Source organism: Eubalaena glacialis, chromosome 1, assembly GCF_028564815.1.
Source record: "Eubalaena glacialis isolate mEubGla1 chromosome 1, mEubGla1.1.hap2.+ XY, whole genome shotgun sequence".
Taxonomy (NCBI): domain Eukaryota; kingdom Metazoa; phylum Chordata; class Mammalia; order Artiodactyla; family Balaenidae; genus Eubalaena; species Eubalaena glacialis.
The window spans coordinates 109,571,165-109,585,521 of record NC_083716.1 but is presented as its reverse complement, the minus strand read 5'-3'; the positions used below and the strand labels follow the sequence as shown (position 1 = coordinate 109,585,521).

Sequence of the window (14,357 nt, the reverse complement as noted above, 5' to 3'; positions counted from 1 at the left end):
GAAATAAGTCAGACACAAGTGGTCAAATATTATGTGATTCCACTTATATGAGATACCTTGAATAGGCAAATTCATACAGACAGAAAGTAAATTTCAGGTCACCAGGGGCTAGGGGAGGAGAAATGGAGAGTTACTGTTTAATGGGTACAGAGTTTCTGTTTGAGATGATGAAAAGGTTCTGGAGATGGATAGTAGTGATGGTAACACAACACTGTGAATATACTTAACATCACTGTATGTTTTACCATAATTTTTTTAATGATCAAAAGCATTAAAAAAAAAAAAAAAAACTGACAGAACCAAAAAGAGAAATGGACAAATCCACAATTATTCTTGGAGATACCAACACCACCCTCCCCAAAAGAAGACAGAACAAACAGACAGAAAATCAGCAAGGATCTAGAAAAACTGAATAATACCATCAGTGAACTAGATCTAATTGACATTTATAGAACACTTCACCCAATAATGGCAAAATATATCAACAGCAAAATAAATACTCTTTTTAAGCACACATGCAGAACATTCACTAAGAGAACACATCCTGAGACATAAAACAAACCTCATCAAATCTATAAGAATTGAAATCATATAGAGTTTATTCTCTAACCACAAAGGAATTAAACTAGAAACCAGTAACAGAAAGATAACAGAATGATCTCCAAACACTTTGAAACTAAACAACACACTTAATCCATAGGTCAAAGAGCAATTCACAAAAGAAATTAGAAAATATTTTGAACTGAACAAAAATGAAAACAATCAAGATTTGTGGGTGCAATTAAAGCACTGCTTAGAGGAAAATTTATAGCATCAAGCACTTATCTATTACAAAAGAAGAAATGTCTAAAGTCAACAACCTAAGCTTCCTCCTGAAGAAACTAAGAAAATAGTAAAATAATGCCAAAGCAAGCTGAAGAGTGAAAAAGGGGACAAGAGGAGAAACCAGTGAAATTGAAAGCAAAAGAACAAGGGGAAAATTAATGAAACTAAAAGCTAGTTCTTTGAAAAGATCAACAAAATGGATAAACATCTAGCAAAACTGGCAAAGAGAAAAGACGCAAATTACCCATATCAAGAATGAAAGAAGGGATATCACTGCAGACCCAAAGACTTCAAAAGGTCAATAAGAGAACACTAATAAGGAAAACTTTATACATAAAAACTGGGTAACTTAGATGAAATGGAACAATACCTTGAGTGCCACAAACCAGGAACACTCACCCAAGAGGAAACACTCTGAATAATTCTATATTAAAGAAATTGAATTTGTGCTTTAAAGTCTTTTGAGAAAGAAATCCCCAAGCTCCTATGGATTCACAGAAAAACATTTAAAGAAGAAATGACACTAATTCTACACAACTCATTCCAGAAAACAGAATAGGATGGAACACTTGCCAACACTTTTTATGAGGCCAGCTTTACCCTCAGAAGTCAGACAAGAAAGCACTAAAAAAACCACAAACTAGTATCTCTGAAGAGTCCTGACAGAAAAATCCTCAACAATGTATTAGCAAATCAAATCCCACAATATAAAAAAAGAATAATACACCATGACCAGGTGGGGATTATCTCAAAAACACAAGGTTTGGTCAATATTTAAAAATCAATCAATGTATTCCACTATATAAACAGACTAAAGAAGGAAAACGTGATCATATCACATGAGAAGAAAAAGCATCTGACATAGTTTAACATCACTCAGGATTTAAAAAAAAGAAAAACTTGAAAAAAGTAGGAGTTAAAGGAAACATCCTTAATTTAATAAGGCATCTACCAAAAACAAATAAACAAACAAAACACAAACAAAAAAACATACAGCTAACATCACAGTTAATGGTGAAAGATTGAATGCCTTTCCCTTACAATCAGGAACAAGGCAAGGATGCACCCCCTCCCTACTCTTACTCAACATCATATTGGAAGTCCTGGCCAGTGCAATAAGGCAAGGAAAAGAAAGAAAAGGCATACGTATTGTAAAATAAAAGTGTCTCTATGTACAGACAACAGAACTGTTTCTGAAGAAAACCCCAAGGAATCACAGTGAAGCTCCTAGAACTAATAAATGAGTTTAGTACAACTACAGGATATAAGGACTAAACACACAAGTCAATGGTACTTCTACATACTAGCAATGAACGCCGGGAAACCAAAATTCTACAAAATACCAAGTCATCTACTCAGTACCTGGGCAGGTCCACAGGCAATCCCAACTATGTGTTTGGTATCCAGTCCTGGCAGCGCAGCAGGTTCTGGCTTGGTCACACGCAAGGTGTCAAAGTGCTGGCACTGGTCATTGCTCCCCCAGCTGTGGACCTCACTGTCCTCAGTCAGGGCCAGGCAGTGGGTGGAGCCTGCAGCTACATCAATCACCTTCTTCCCTGGGAGGAAAGAGGGATGCAGATACAGGTTCACGCCTATGACTTCTGTTGCAATAAAGATATTTACTTTAGGCCACTCAGGTCAGAAGGCATTTAATGTCAATTTCTAAAGGATAATTCATTGCTTTAATATTATTCACAATTCATCTGCCTTGTGTACATTACTAAAACCCCTGCTGTGTTTTACTAGCTATTTATTAATTTATTAAGCCCTACAGCCTGCAAATAAAATAATGCTAGGGTATGAAACGGATCTGTTCATTTTTCTCATCCTTATTCAGATTTTCATTCAGAAAAAGACAAGTGTATTTTTAATTAACTACTAGATCATATTCTCCTGTCCCAATGTATAACCATGTAAAGTGCACTCTTTTTTAAAAAGACTCTATGTTTTTAGAGCAGTTTTAGGTTCACAGTAAAACTGAGAAGGCAGAGATTTCCCATATACTCCCTACCCCAACAGATGTTTAGCCTCCCATTATTATTTACTTTTTTACACATGGCTGTCCAGTTGTTCCAACATCATTTGTTGAAATGACGATCTTTGTTCCATTGTATTGCTTTTGCTCCTCTGGTCAGAGATCAGTTAAGTACATTTATGTGGATCTATTTCCGAGCTCTCGCTTCTGTTCCAATGATCTATTAGTTCATACTTTAGCCAATACCATACTGTCCTGATCACTGTAGCTTTACAGTTAAGTCTTGAAGTTGGGCAGTATCAGTCTTCCCACTCATTCTTCTCCTTTAATATTGTGTTGGCTATCCTGGGTCTTTCACCTCTCCACACAAACTTTAGACTCAGTTTTTTGATATCCATAAAATAAATTGCTGGGATTTTGATTGGGATTGCATTGAATCTATTGATCAAGTTGGAAAGAACTGACATCTTGGCAATATTCAGTATTCCTATCAATGAACATAGACTATCTTTCCATTTATAAAGTTCTTCTTTGATTTCATTCATCAGTTTTGTAGTTTTCCTCATACAGATCTCACACATATTTTGTTAGATTTATACCTATGTATTTCATTCTTTGGATGCTAATACAAATGGTATTGTGTATTTAATTTCAATTCCATTTGTTTGCTGCTTGTATATAAGAAAACAATTAACTTTGGCATAGTAACCATCTTGCAACCATCATGCAACCTTGTTAGTTCCAGGAGGGTTTTTTGGTCAATTCTTTCAAATTTTCCACATCAACAATCATGTCATTTGTGAACAAAGACAGTTTTATCTCTTCCTTCTCAATCTGTATAGCTTTTATTTCCTTTTCTTGTCTCACTGCATTAGCTAAAACTTCCAGTATAATTTTGAAAAGGAATGGTGAGACGGGACATCCTTTCCTTGTATCTGATCTTAGTGGAAAGGCTTTGAGTTTCTCACCATTAAGTATGACATTAGCTGTAGGATTTTTATAGGTTGTCTTTATCAAGTTGAGGAAGTCTCCTTTATTCCTAGTTTACTGAAAGTTTTTTTTAATCATGAATGGGTGTTGGATTTTGTCAAAAGCTTTGTCTGTACCTATTGATATGATCATGTGATTTTTCTTCTTTCATCTGTCAATTTGATAGATTACATTAACTGATTTTTTTTAACATTGAACCAGCCTTTCATAGTGTCTGAGTGTGTGTGTGTATGAATTTTTTTTATATGCCATCCATCAATGGACACTTTGGTTGTATCCATGTCTTAGCTATTGTGAATAATGCTGCAATGAACATGGGGATGCAGATATTTTTTCAAGTTAGTGTTTTTGATACCCAGAATTGGAATGGCTGGATCACATGGTATCTCTATTTTTATTTTTTGAGGAACCTCCATACTGTCTTCCAGAGTGGCTCCACCAATTTACAGTCCCACCAACAGTGCACAAAGGTTCCCTTTTCTCTACATCCTTGCCAACTCTTGTTATTTCTTGTCTTTTTGATAACAGACATTCTAACAGGTATAAGGTGATATCTCACTGTTTTTAAATGTATTTCACTGATGATTAGTGATGCTGAACATCTTTTCATGTACCTGTTGGCCATCGTTATGTCTTCTTTGGAAAAATGACTTTTCAGATCCTCTGCCCATTTTTTAATCAGATCATTTGGGTTTTTTTGCTGTTGAGTTGTACGAGTTCTTTATATATTTTGGATATTAACTCCTTATCAAATATGTGACTTACAAATATTTCCTCCCATTTCATAGGTTGCCTTTTCATTTCTTTGATGGTTTCCTTTGCTGTACAGAAAGATTACTGATTTTAGATCTTTCTTCTTTTCTAATATATACATTCAATGTTATAAATTTCCGTCTAAGCTTTCACTGCATCCCACAAATCTTGAAAAGTTGTATTTCCATTTTCATTTAGTTCAAAATATTTTAAAATTTCTATTGTGATTTCTTCTTTGACCTATGTGTTATTTGGAAGTATACTGTTTTATCTCTATGTATTTTGGGATTTTCCAGCTAATTTTCTGTTATTGATTTCTAGTCAATTCCATTGTGGTCTGAGAGGAGACATTGTTTGATTTCTCTTCTTTTAAATTTGTTAAGGTGTGTTTTATGGCCCAGGCTGGGTCTGTCTTGGTGAAAGTCAAAATACACTCTTCAGTGAGAAAGTTTTCTAAAACAAAATCTATTTCTCTCCAAAGTTAAATGATGTAAGTGTAAAATATATTTTTTCTATTTAAATAGTGTTAGCAAAGTATTGTATTTTTGCTTATTAGTAGATCTAACATGACCAACACAAGGGGTGTTTTCGGACATGTCAACATAAAAAATAATTCAGCTGAAAGAACTCTACTATAGTAAGAGAAACAATTCTATCCAAAGAGCCTATTTTAAGAACTACCAAATGACTGTACGTATCAACAGTCACTTAAATACTCTCATAGTACGCTACCTCTGTATCTAATTAATGTCGCTGAGGAAGGTGATTTCCTCTTCTAAATGAAAGGTATATAAACAAGAAGGCAAATAAAATCCAAATACAGCTCCATAATAAACAACCAATTGTATTACTCTATAACTTATCTCAGATGCTTAGAAAGTAATAAACACCAGATGAGCACACAAAACTTCTAATCACCAAAGTGTTAACATGCTTTAAAATAAAAATGCTGGGGAAAGGAACTGGCAAGTCCCAATTAAAAGGCTCACTTTCAAATTCCCTTGACAAAGCAAAAACAAAGGAGAATCCAGCGCAGCAATCCAACAAACTTCATCCCTTGTGTCAAATGCAGCCCAAGGCCTGTTTCTGTGAATAAAGGTGTATTGGAACACAGGCGCATTTGTTTTCATATTGTCTATGGCTGCTTTGGGGCTACAACAGCAGGACTGAGTAGTCAGGAGAGACAGCATAAGGCCCTCAAACCTAAAATTATACATAGAGTCTGGTTCATTAAAAAATAGCCTGCCCACCCCCTGTAGTGTATAGATAAAGCACTACAGGCCCCACCTGGTACACTTATCACCAAGCTCTCCCATACTTCAGAAGGCACCTGTAAAGCACACCTACATGCCTTGGCTCCCATTCCTCCCAGCTGCTGAGAATGCATGCTGGACACCCTTGAAACCAAACAAGAAGATTCATCCATCAAGGATAAGTTCAAACAAGACCACTCCAGGCTGACCCAACCCCATCTCCCTCTTTGCTCCCATAACACCATGCATATCCACAGCAAGCAGACGACCTCACCAAACAGAAGTTAATCTCACTGAGGCCAGCTGAATGAGTAATGAATGGGTATTTGCCACAAAAAAGAACTCTCCAATAAAAAAGAAAAAACAAACAAACAAAAAAAAGAACTCTCCAACACTGGTAAAATTTAAAAGTTTCAAATTAAATTTGATGAGAATAATTCTAGGTCACTTTTTAATACAGACAAACCACTTTCCACTTACTATCTATACCTATGCAAATGTGGATAAAAGCTTCTAATGATGGGTCATTCACGGATGTCAGGTAAAGAAAAATACCTGCAAACTTTAAAAGATTACTAAAGACAACTGCCTCAAATGGTTTCAAAAGTTTACATTTTGCACTCACCTTGCAATCCTTCCAAGAGTTTGGGATAACGAACATGTTCCTCTGTTCCATGCCCAAGTCTCTGGTTGTCACCTTTTCCCCATGAATAAACCTGGCCATCTTTTGTCAAGGCAACAGAAAACTGACTTCCACATCGGACTTTGACAACATCCAAGTCTTGAAGCTTCTCAATCAGCTTTGGTGTTTTGCAGCCGTCACTACCACCTCTGCCCAATTTCCCATAGTCACCATCTCCCCAAGACCACACCTGACCTAAAAAATACAAGTTATTTGAGTAAAAATAACTGTACATCTAAATAAAACTTCTAAATGTCTGCAAATAATCAACATAGCCAATAACACACAAAAATCTAGACCACTAATGTATATACCTGACACTACACAGGTGGTTACTGACCAAATGAAATCAAGTTTCTACTTCAGGTTGATAGAGAAGCAATTAAGAAATGGAAAGCTGAGTTTTCTTCTTGTTTTAACTGAATGAATAATAAAGTCCTAACCCTTGCTAGTTTGGGCTCAATGATACTGCTTCCACTAATTACTAAACACAGAGCGAAAGCTCCACTGCTTCCTTTATAAAACACAGCAACTGGGCCCATGGCCCACTGCACACCACTCTTGGGCCTGCCTGCACACCCCTCTTGTTGTGTTGACCACAAGTCAAACGTACAATTGTATTTATTCCCAATAACACTTGTTAGTGTAATTTAATTAAATATTACATAAAGGGATAAAATAAAGTTGCTCTCTGTGGGAGAGCAAGGCTGAGAGGCTCCCAACTAATCCTGACAGACCCCACGATTCGAAGGACAGACCCCCACAATACTGAAAGACAAATACAGTTTAAAAAATCAACATCGAGGGCTTCCCTGGTGGCACAGTGCTTAAGAATCCGCCTGCCAATGCAGGGCACACGGGTTCGAGCCCTGGTCCAGGAAGATCCCACATGCCGCGGAGCAACTAAGCCCGTGCACCACAACTACTGAGCCTGCTGCACCCTCGAGCTCACAAGCCACAACCACTGAAGCCCGCGCGCCTAGAGCCTGTGCTCCGCAACAAGAGAAGCCACCGCAATGAGAAGCCCACGCGGCGCAACTAGAGAAAGCCTGCGCGCAGCAACAAAGACCCAACGCAGCCAAAAATAAATATAAATAAAATAAATAAATTTATAAAAAAAGAAATCAACATCGGGAATTCCTGGCAGTCCAGTGGTTAGGACTCCACCCTCTCACTGCTGAGGGCCAGGGTTCAATCCCTGGTCGGGGAACTAAAATTCCACAAGCCGTGCAGTGCGGTTGGTGGGGGGGGCGGACATCAAACTTGATAAATATATCCTCAAAAAGTGTCAAATGAGTACAATCTCACTAATGAACACAAATGTAAAACTGAAATTAAAAACAAGTATCATACTGTGAATACACAAAGACTAAGCAGGATTTACCACAGGGAATCAAGGGTGGCTGAATATTAGGAAATATAATCATAATAAACAGAAACGACTTAAAACGTCAACTATTCCATTTATTTTCATTTCTTTGTTAAAAAGTAAAATGCCCAAACAGGAAGGATGGTAGCTCTCTGGCCCTGGGTAACAGAAGTTACAAGTCCCATAGCTTCTCTACCTCTCCTGAAGACACTGAGGTGCACATTCACTTAAAGACTCCAGGGACTTCCCTGGCGGTCCAGTGGTTAGGACTCTGCGCTTTCACTGCAGGAGACCCAGGTTCAACCCCTGGTCGGGGAACTAAAATCCCACAAGCCGTGTGGTGCAGCCAAAAAAAAAAAAAAGACTCCAAAGCTCATTCCCTCTAGGAGAGCAGCCCTCGTCATCCTGAGAGCCTGTCCAGGGCAGCGGTGCCCCACATACCATTCTCCGTCACAGCCAGGGTTTGAGCATCACCACTCCCACATGCCACGTCAATGACCTTCAGCCCTTTGAGCCCAGCCACCAGCATCGGAATGGCCTCATCTTCACTGGAGCCTTCAAAAAGATAGGACTACTGTTACTGCAAGTCCCTCAAAAGAGGCAGCCTCATGCTGCATGCTCTAGCTGACTCAGAGCAGACATACCGTGGCCCAGTCGGCCGTAGTTCCCCCGGCCCCAGGTGTACAGCTCGCCCTCGGCAGTGATGGCCGCGCTGTACGTGCTCCCACACGCAATGTGCACCACATGCTTCCCGGCCTGCTTTCCTGAGAAGGCAGAGATCACCTTAGGCTCCTCAAGAGGCCTGTGGAGAGAAGAGGAACAAACGTGAATGCCCTTCTGAGACTTTCCTATTAGTGACACTCCTGGGAATAAACTATCAGAGCGTCAAAAGATAGTTTCACCTTGCAGGTGCCTTATGAAATAATTAAGAAATACAGAATTCAAACACCTACCACCTCCATGATTCTTTGTTAAGTGGGCACCTAATGCCAAGCATGGCATCCAACAGACTATCACAACAGTGTCTGTTAAAGACACAGGTGATCAAGTCCACGGCAGCTGTGGTCACAGTGGTCTGAATGGTGGCCTATCCACAGACAGCACTCAGCAACAGGGAAAGATGAAGCTCACTGACAGAGCAGAAACAGAATACTACCAAGTGGCAGAGGGCAGGTCAGTGGTCACCAGGAGCTGGAAGTGGGGAGCAGGGGTTGGCTGCAAAAGGGTAGAAAGAAAGGGGGGGGGGTTGGGAGGTGGGTAATGGAAGTGCTCCGTGTCTCATTTACGGTGGCTCCCAGCTGCATGCATTTGTGAAGCTCACCAGACTGTGTAGGGGAAGCTGATGAATTTGTAAATCTCGTTACACATGGTTGAAATTTATACGTATTTGTTAAACAAATGAGAAGGAATGATGGAGCAAGGTTTACTAATCACACTGCAATCTATATTTTACAAATGAAAAGTAGGAAACAGCAAGGATGAACTGGGGAGAAGTCTCCCTAGTTGATTCTTCACTTTCAAAATTAGCAAAATGCCCGATGCTTATAATCTAAAATATGTCTGATGTGATTGGTAACACCCACTCTAGCCTCTCCAAAGACACAGTTCGCTCACTTTGTGACCCACTATTCTGCAAAATAAACACACACAGAGGCAGGGGCACACACGGGAAGGGGGACAAATGACTCTACTCTGGTACCACTTCCCCCTTTTTCCATTCAGCTCAAGTTTCAAACCCCCCCCCCGACCAAAGTTTCTCTGCAACTCCTGCCCTTCGCACTGGTCTCCTTTCCTTCCCTCAACTCCTCAAGCAATGGACAAGTTAGTCAACCTAGCACTTAACTTCAACTGAGCATTATTTTATTACAACATATTTTATGCATACTAATTATATATAACATAAAAAAAGTAACAAGACTAATGCCTCCATCCTGTACCTCAACCCTTTCAAATCCTGTGTGCTCCATGCTAATCCTGCCCCCCGCTAACCTGAGAGTAACAATTCTAAGTTCTGTACTTATCATTCCTTTTTTTCACTATCATTTTACCACATTTGTCTGAATCCCCTACAACACTATCAAGTTTGGAATATCAAGTCTGCTGAATGCTAACACCCAGTATGCAAGACTCTTTCTTCACGGTTTGGGATCCTTCCTGGTGGATGTCCACCTCCACCCCAGCGAGAACGGGGCAGTCTCCTCTCGACTGCTGCTGCCCACTCCCTACTCATGGCGCTGACCACTTTGAAATGGGGCTGCATCTTCACTTTCAGCCTAAGGCTCCACTCACAACAGCAACATATGAAAAGGCTCCTGTGATTCTGAGGCAGCCATCAGAACTCTTTCTTTTCACAAGCCTGCATTCAGAACCACCATTCTGTTTTATTTCTTGGTCTCTTACGATAATCAAAAGCTTCCGCAAAATAAGGTATTAGGAAACTCTTGATTTTATTAGCTGGGAAAACGACAGTATGGCTCAAGGAAACGAGGACCTTATCCGACAGAGATGTGTTGAGATTGTAACTGAAGGCAGAGGAGTGTGGGATTTGGTTTAGGAAACCCCACGGTGAGGGTGCAGCGTGGGTAGCTAAAACAGGAGTAGCAAAAGCTGGGGGAGAGGAACATGAAGGCCAGCTGCCGTCACTCCCTGTGCTGTGGGCAGAACTGCCCAGTGTCACCGGAGCGCTGATCCACCGCGGCAGCCCTCTCCGTCCTAGCCCTATGTGTCTGAGCAGCTGCAAAACACCTCACCACACTTTTCTTTTCCACCCTATTTTGGCTACAGCAGCACAAAAGAAGAGTGTGTCAGTTACAGGAAAAGGCTGTACATACACCGTGTCCCCGTGGCCTAGACGTCCACCATCGCCACAGCCCCAGGAATACACCTCTCCAGTGGCTGCCAAGGCCAGGTAGTGGTGACCGTCCGAATGGGCAGCAATTTTTACAATGTTTCTGGAGGCAAGACCCTGGACCAGCTGTGGAGCCTAAAAAGGTAAAAACAGGAAGAAAATTAGTAAGCAGTCCAAGGACAAAGAAAACAGCATGACTCGCCTCAACCGTGTACCTTACATTGACAAACTCCTCTCGAACTGAAAGAACATGAGCCTCTGGTGGTTGCCAGGCCACCTGTCCTGTCACCCTGCCCCGCACCAACAGAACAGCACCAGGTGGGCGGCCTCCACGCGCTCCGGGGCATGGCTAGGCCACCCCTGCACAGGGAACTTGCAGCTAGAGGTGAAGAGCTCCTTCCTCTAGCAGGAACGCGCCCAATCTGCCACCAACCCCACGACTGCCTCATCTGTTACCTTCCTGGCCCCCAAGGTGAAACGACGTTACAGTTTACAAATGGGAACAACAGCGGGCAGTAAATGGCACAGGTGAAACGACGTTACAGTTTACAAACGGGAACAACAGCGGGCAGTAAATGGCACTGGAAGGAGCGCCTGAGCTTAAACACTAAGAAATTCTGCCCCCACAATCTTGACAATAATGATCACGATTAAAATTTGCAAACACAACTCATAATATACAATGAGCAGGTGCTTATACATCTTCAGAAATCAACCAACATAAAGAAAGACAAGATCCACAGCATCCATAGCAAAGAGCCCCCTCCACCAACCCGCCCCAGCACCTACCAGCGTGTCACTGTTGTAGGCCTGCGTGTACACACGGCCATTCCTCGACAGGATCAGGAAGCGCTTCTCTGCACAGGCGATCTGTGTGACCCCCAGGTTGGCAAGGCCTTCACACTGAATTGGACCGATCACATTGGCATAGTATTTCCATCCTATTAACCCCCATCCTATGACTTCTTGCAATGATCCCTGTCAGACGACAATGTAAGGAAACATTTTCTTTATATCAGCAAGAAAATTTCTTTCTTAGATAAAAGAAAGAATAATTCATGCAAGGAGTAACAATGATATACAGTAAGATAAAAATAAAGCAAGTAAAGAAAGAAGCTGATTCACAACATCAAAATAACTCAGAATACCCCATATTGCCTCAGTTAGCAGGTAAGATGAAGTAACTGAACAGGTTTCTTTTCCACAGCATTTCATTTTAACAGAGCCCATTAAAAAGTAGTACAAGTAGACGTGAAACATATTTTAAAATGCTCAAACCATATCAGGTTACCACTTTGCCATTACAGGCAGGGACCCGAAGGCCTAAGCACAAGCCTAGGAGACAAGTGTCCCTGCTGTTGGTGGGGGTGAGAGGAATGAAGCCACGTGAGAGCAATTCGGGGATAAGCAGCTCACGTGTCCACCACATCGGGTATGTCACCACTGCAGATGCGTGCACACACATAGAGGAACAAAGGTACAGGGTAGCCATTGCAGCATTACCTGAGTAGCAAGCTTCTGGCAACACAAGTGTCCACCAATAGGAGACTGGTTTTAAAAAATCATGATACATCCACACGTGGAACACTAAGTTTCTTTTAAGAATAAAGAGAGAAGCTCTGTTTACTTATACAGAGAGCTCTTCAGTAGTCGGCTTAGTGAAAAAACAAGCTACAGAAGTGATATAATACAGTACCTCTGAGAGAACTGAAAGGATGCATAAGAGACCAGAAGCGTGAGAAGCAAAGGTGGGAAACAGGGTGAGGAGGCAGTGGGAGAGGAAGTGACAGGGTGTCTCTGCATTTAGTTTTTATTGTTGAACCACAGGAATGTATTACTTATCTGGAAAACATAAATAACTGCAAAACAAAATAAATACTCCTCGTATTAAACATTAAAAGTTAGAAGGAATTCCCTGGCGGTCCAGCGGATAGGACTCTGCGCTCTCATTGCCGGGGACCAGCTTCAATCCCTGGTCAGGGAACTAAGATCCCACAAGCCACATGGCTCAGCCAAAAAAAAAAAAGCATTAAAAGTTAGAAAAATCTGCACTTTGCTGTACAGCAGAAACTAACACAACATTGTAAATCAACTAGAGTCCAATAAAAATTAATTTAATAAATAAATAAAAGTACGTATGCTGCCAAAACAAACAAACAAAGAAAACCATTAGAAAAATCTGGATTCAAAACCAGGATTCTTCTGAGTGACCTTGGCCAGGTTCGGTACCACTCCAAACGGCAGCCTTCTCACCCACACAGTGGGGCAGCGTAGTGACGGCCGGGTGCGTCTGCGTGAGGTCCTCCGTGGGCCTGCACCTTAGTGTCAGACACGTCGCTCCCCTTCTCCCGAGGAAGGCAGCCTGGCATGTGGCTGTGTGAAGGCAGGAGAGCGCTCCAGGGATGTGCCCCTGAACCTGGACCCTGGGACACGCGACGGGTCCTGAACCGCTGTGTGCCTCGGCCTGCTCGTCGCCCACTGGGCCCGCTAACGACGCCTTAAAGCGTATATAGGTTTAAAAGCTGAAAGCCAAATCCACCCCAACAGCAGAGAAGGTGAGTCTCCACACAGGTACAGAATGAGAACCCAGGAACATACACACAGAGAATAAACAATGCTCTCGCACTGACCTTATGAGAGGTCGGAGAGCTACAGAGAGGCGGCATACAGGGGGCGGCCAGGCGGTCCAGGTGGGCCATGACAACAACCGCGGTCTGTCGTAAGTCTATAGCAAGCTCGCTGTCTCGCGGAAGAGTGAGGTACCTCAGGAAGCTCTCATTGGGGCTCAGAGGGCCAGACAGAAGCTAGAGAAGAAAAGCAAAGAAACATCTTCAGAAACGGTGGGAAAAATTAAAGTAACACAGTTAGCCTTTAACCACGCTTTGTATTTTGGTATTCACAGTTAGACATGATCTGTAACCCTGCCCCTTTCTGGCTATTGAGTAAGAAGTGTTGCTGACGCGCTGAGATCTATACACGCACCGCACACAGTGGTGCCCACACACCCGCACATCCGCCACCTGTGTGCCAACTCCACACAGGTAAATGACACAGCCCGACCGTCCTCAGGTTCACTACCCCAAGGACCCTCGAAAGAGCTCAGAGCAATCTTCCTGGGAACAAAGCACTGTACCTCAACGTGGCTTTGAAAACTGAAAACAAAAGCCACTTACTTTAATCTAAATGCTGCCCACTCATCAGAAAACCTAATTTTATTTGCACATTAAGTAATAATTCTAATTCTTCTGAAGCCAGAATAGCCTTATTATCACTAAAGACTGCAAAGTGAAAGAATAATTAGGCTGAAACTTCATAACGGAATAGCTACGTCTTTCCAGAAAAGGCCTGCAAGACCAAACTTATACCTCTAAAAAGCCGCAGCCCCAGGGGTGTGGAGCTGGGCAGGCCCTGCTCTGCCACCAGCCTCAGCTTCCTGGGACTAAACACAGTGATGCCTTACGTGACATTCTCTGCGCGGTGCCCCGCACTCAGGAAGGGCCAACAAAGTGAGTCGCTATTTTCAACGCTCTTTTTCTAATGTTTTTCTGAAAGTGTGCATTTCGGACTTGGCTCCATGCCGCCCACACAGCTTCTGCTGGCTAACGGAGGTGCCGTCCATAAACAGCACGTGGAGGAGGACAGAGCGGGAAAAGAAGATTTGC

The 14,357-nt window shown here is 41.9% G+C and overlaps 1 protein-coding gene across 6 annotated transcripts in view; it reads right to left on the bottom strand.

The window, feature by feature from the left end:
- Nucleotides 1-14,357, bottom strand: part of HERC2 (HECT and RLD domain containing E3 ubiquitin protein ligase 2) — a 215,612-nt gene that overhangs the window by 156,052 nt on the left and 45,203 nt on the right. For 4 of the 6 annotated variants that reach the window (XM_061182985.1, XM_061182988.1, XM_061182986.1 and 1 more), the window contains 7 exons: nt 13,326-13,499; nt 11,485-11,673; nt 10,679-10,830; nt 8,492-8,649; nt 8,289-8,402; nt 6,422-6,673; nt 2,188-2,381 (listed from right to left, as the gene is read on the bottom strand). In XM_061182985.1, coding sequence (XP_061038968.1) covers nt 2,188-2,381; nt 6,422-6,673; nt 8,289-8,402; nt 8,492-8,649; nt 10,679-10,830; nt 11,485-11,673; nt 13,326-13,499 — 1,233 coding nt within the window. Of the gene's footprint in view, nt 1-2,187; nt 2,382-6,421; nt 6,674-8,288; nt 8,403-8,491; nt 8,650-10,678; nt 10,831-11,484; nt 11,674-13,325; nt 13,500-14,357 lie in introns of those variants that run through there. The other 2 variants (XM_061182987.1, XM_061182990.1) reach the window with 2 other exon arrangements.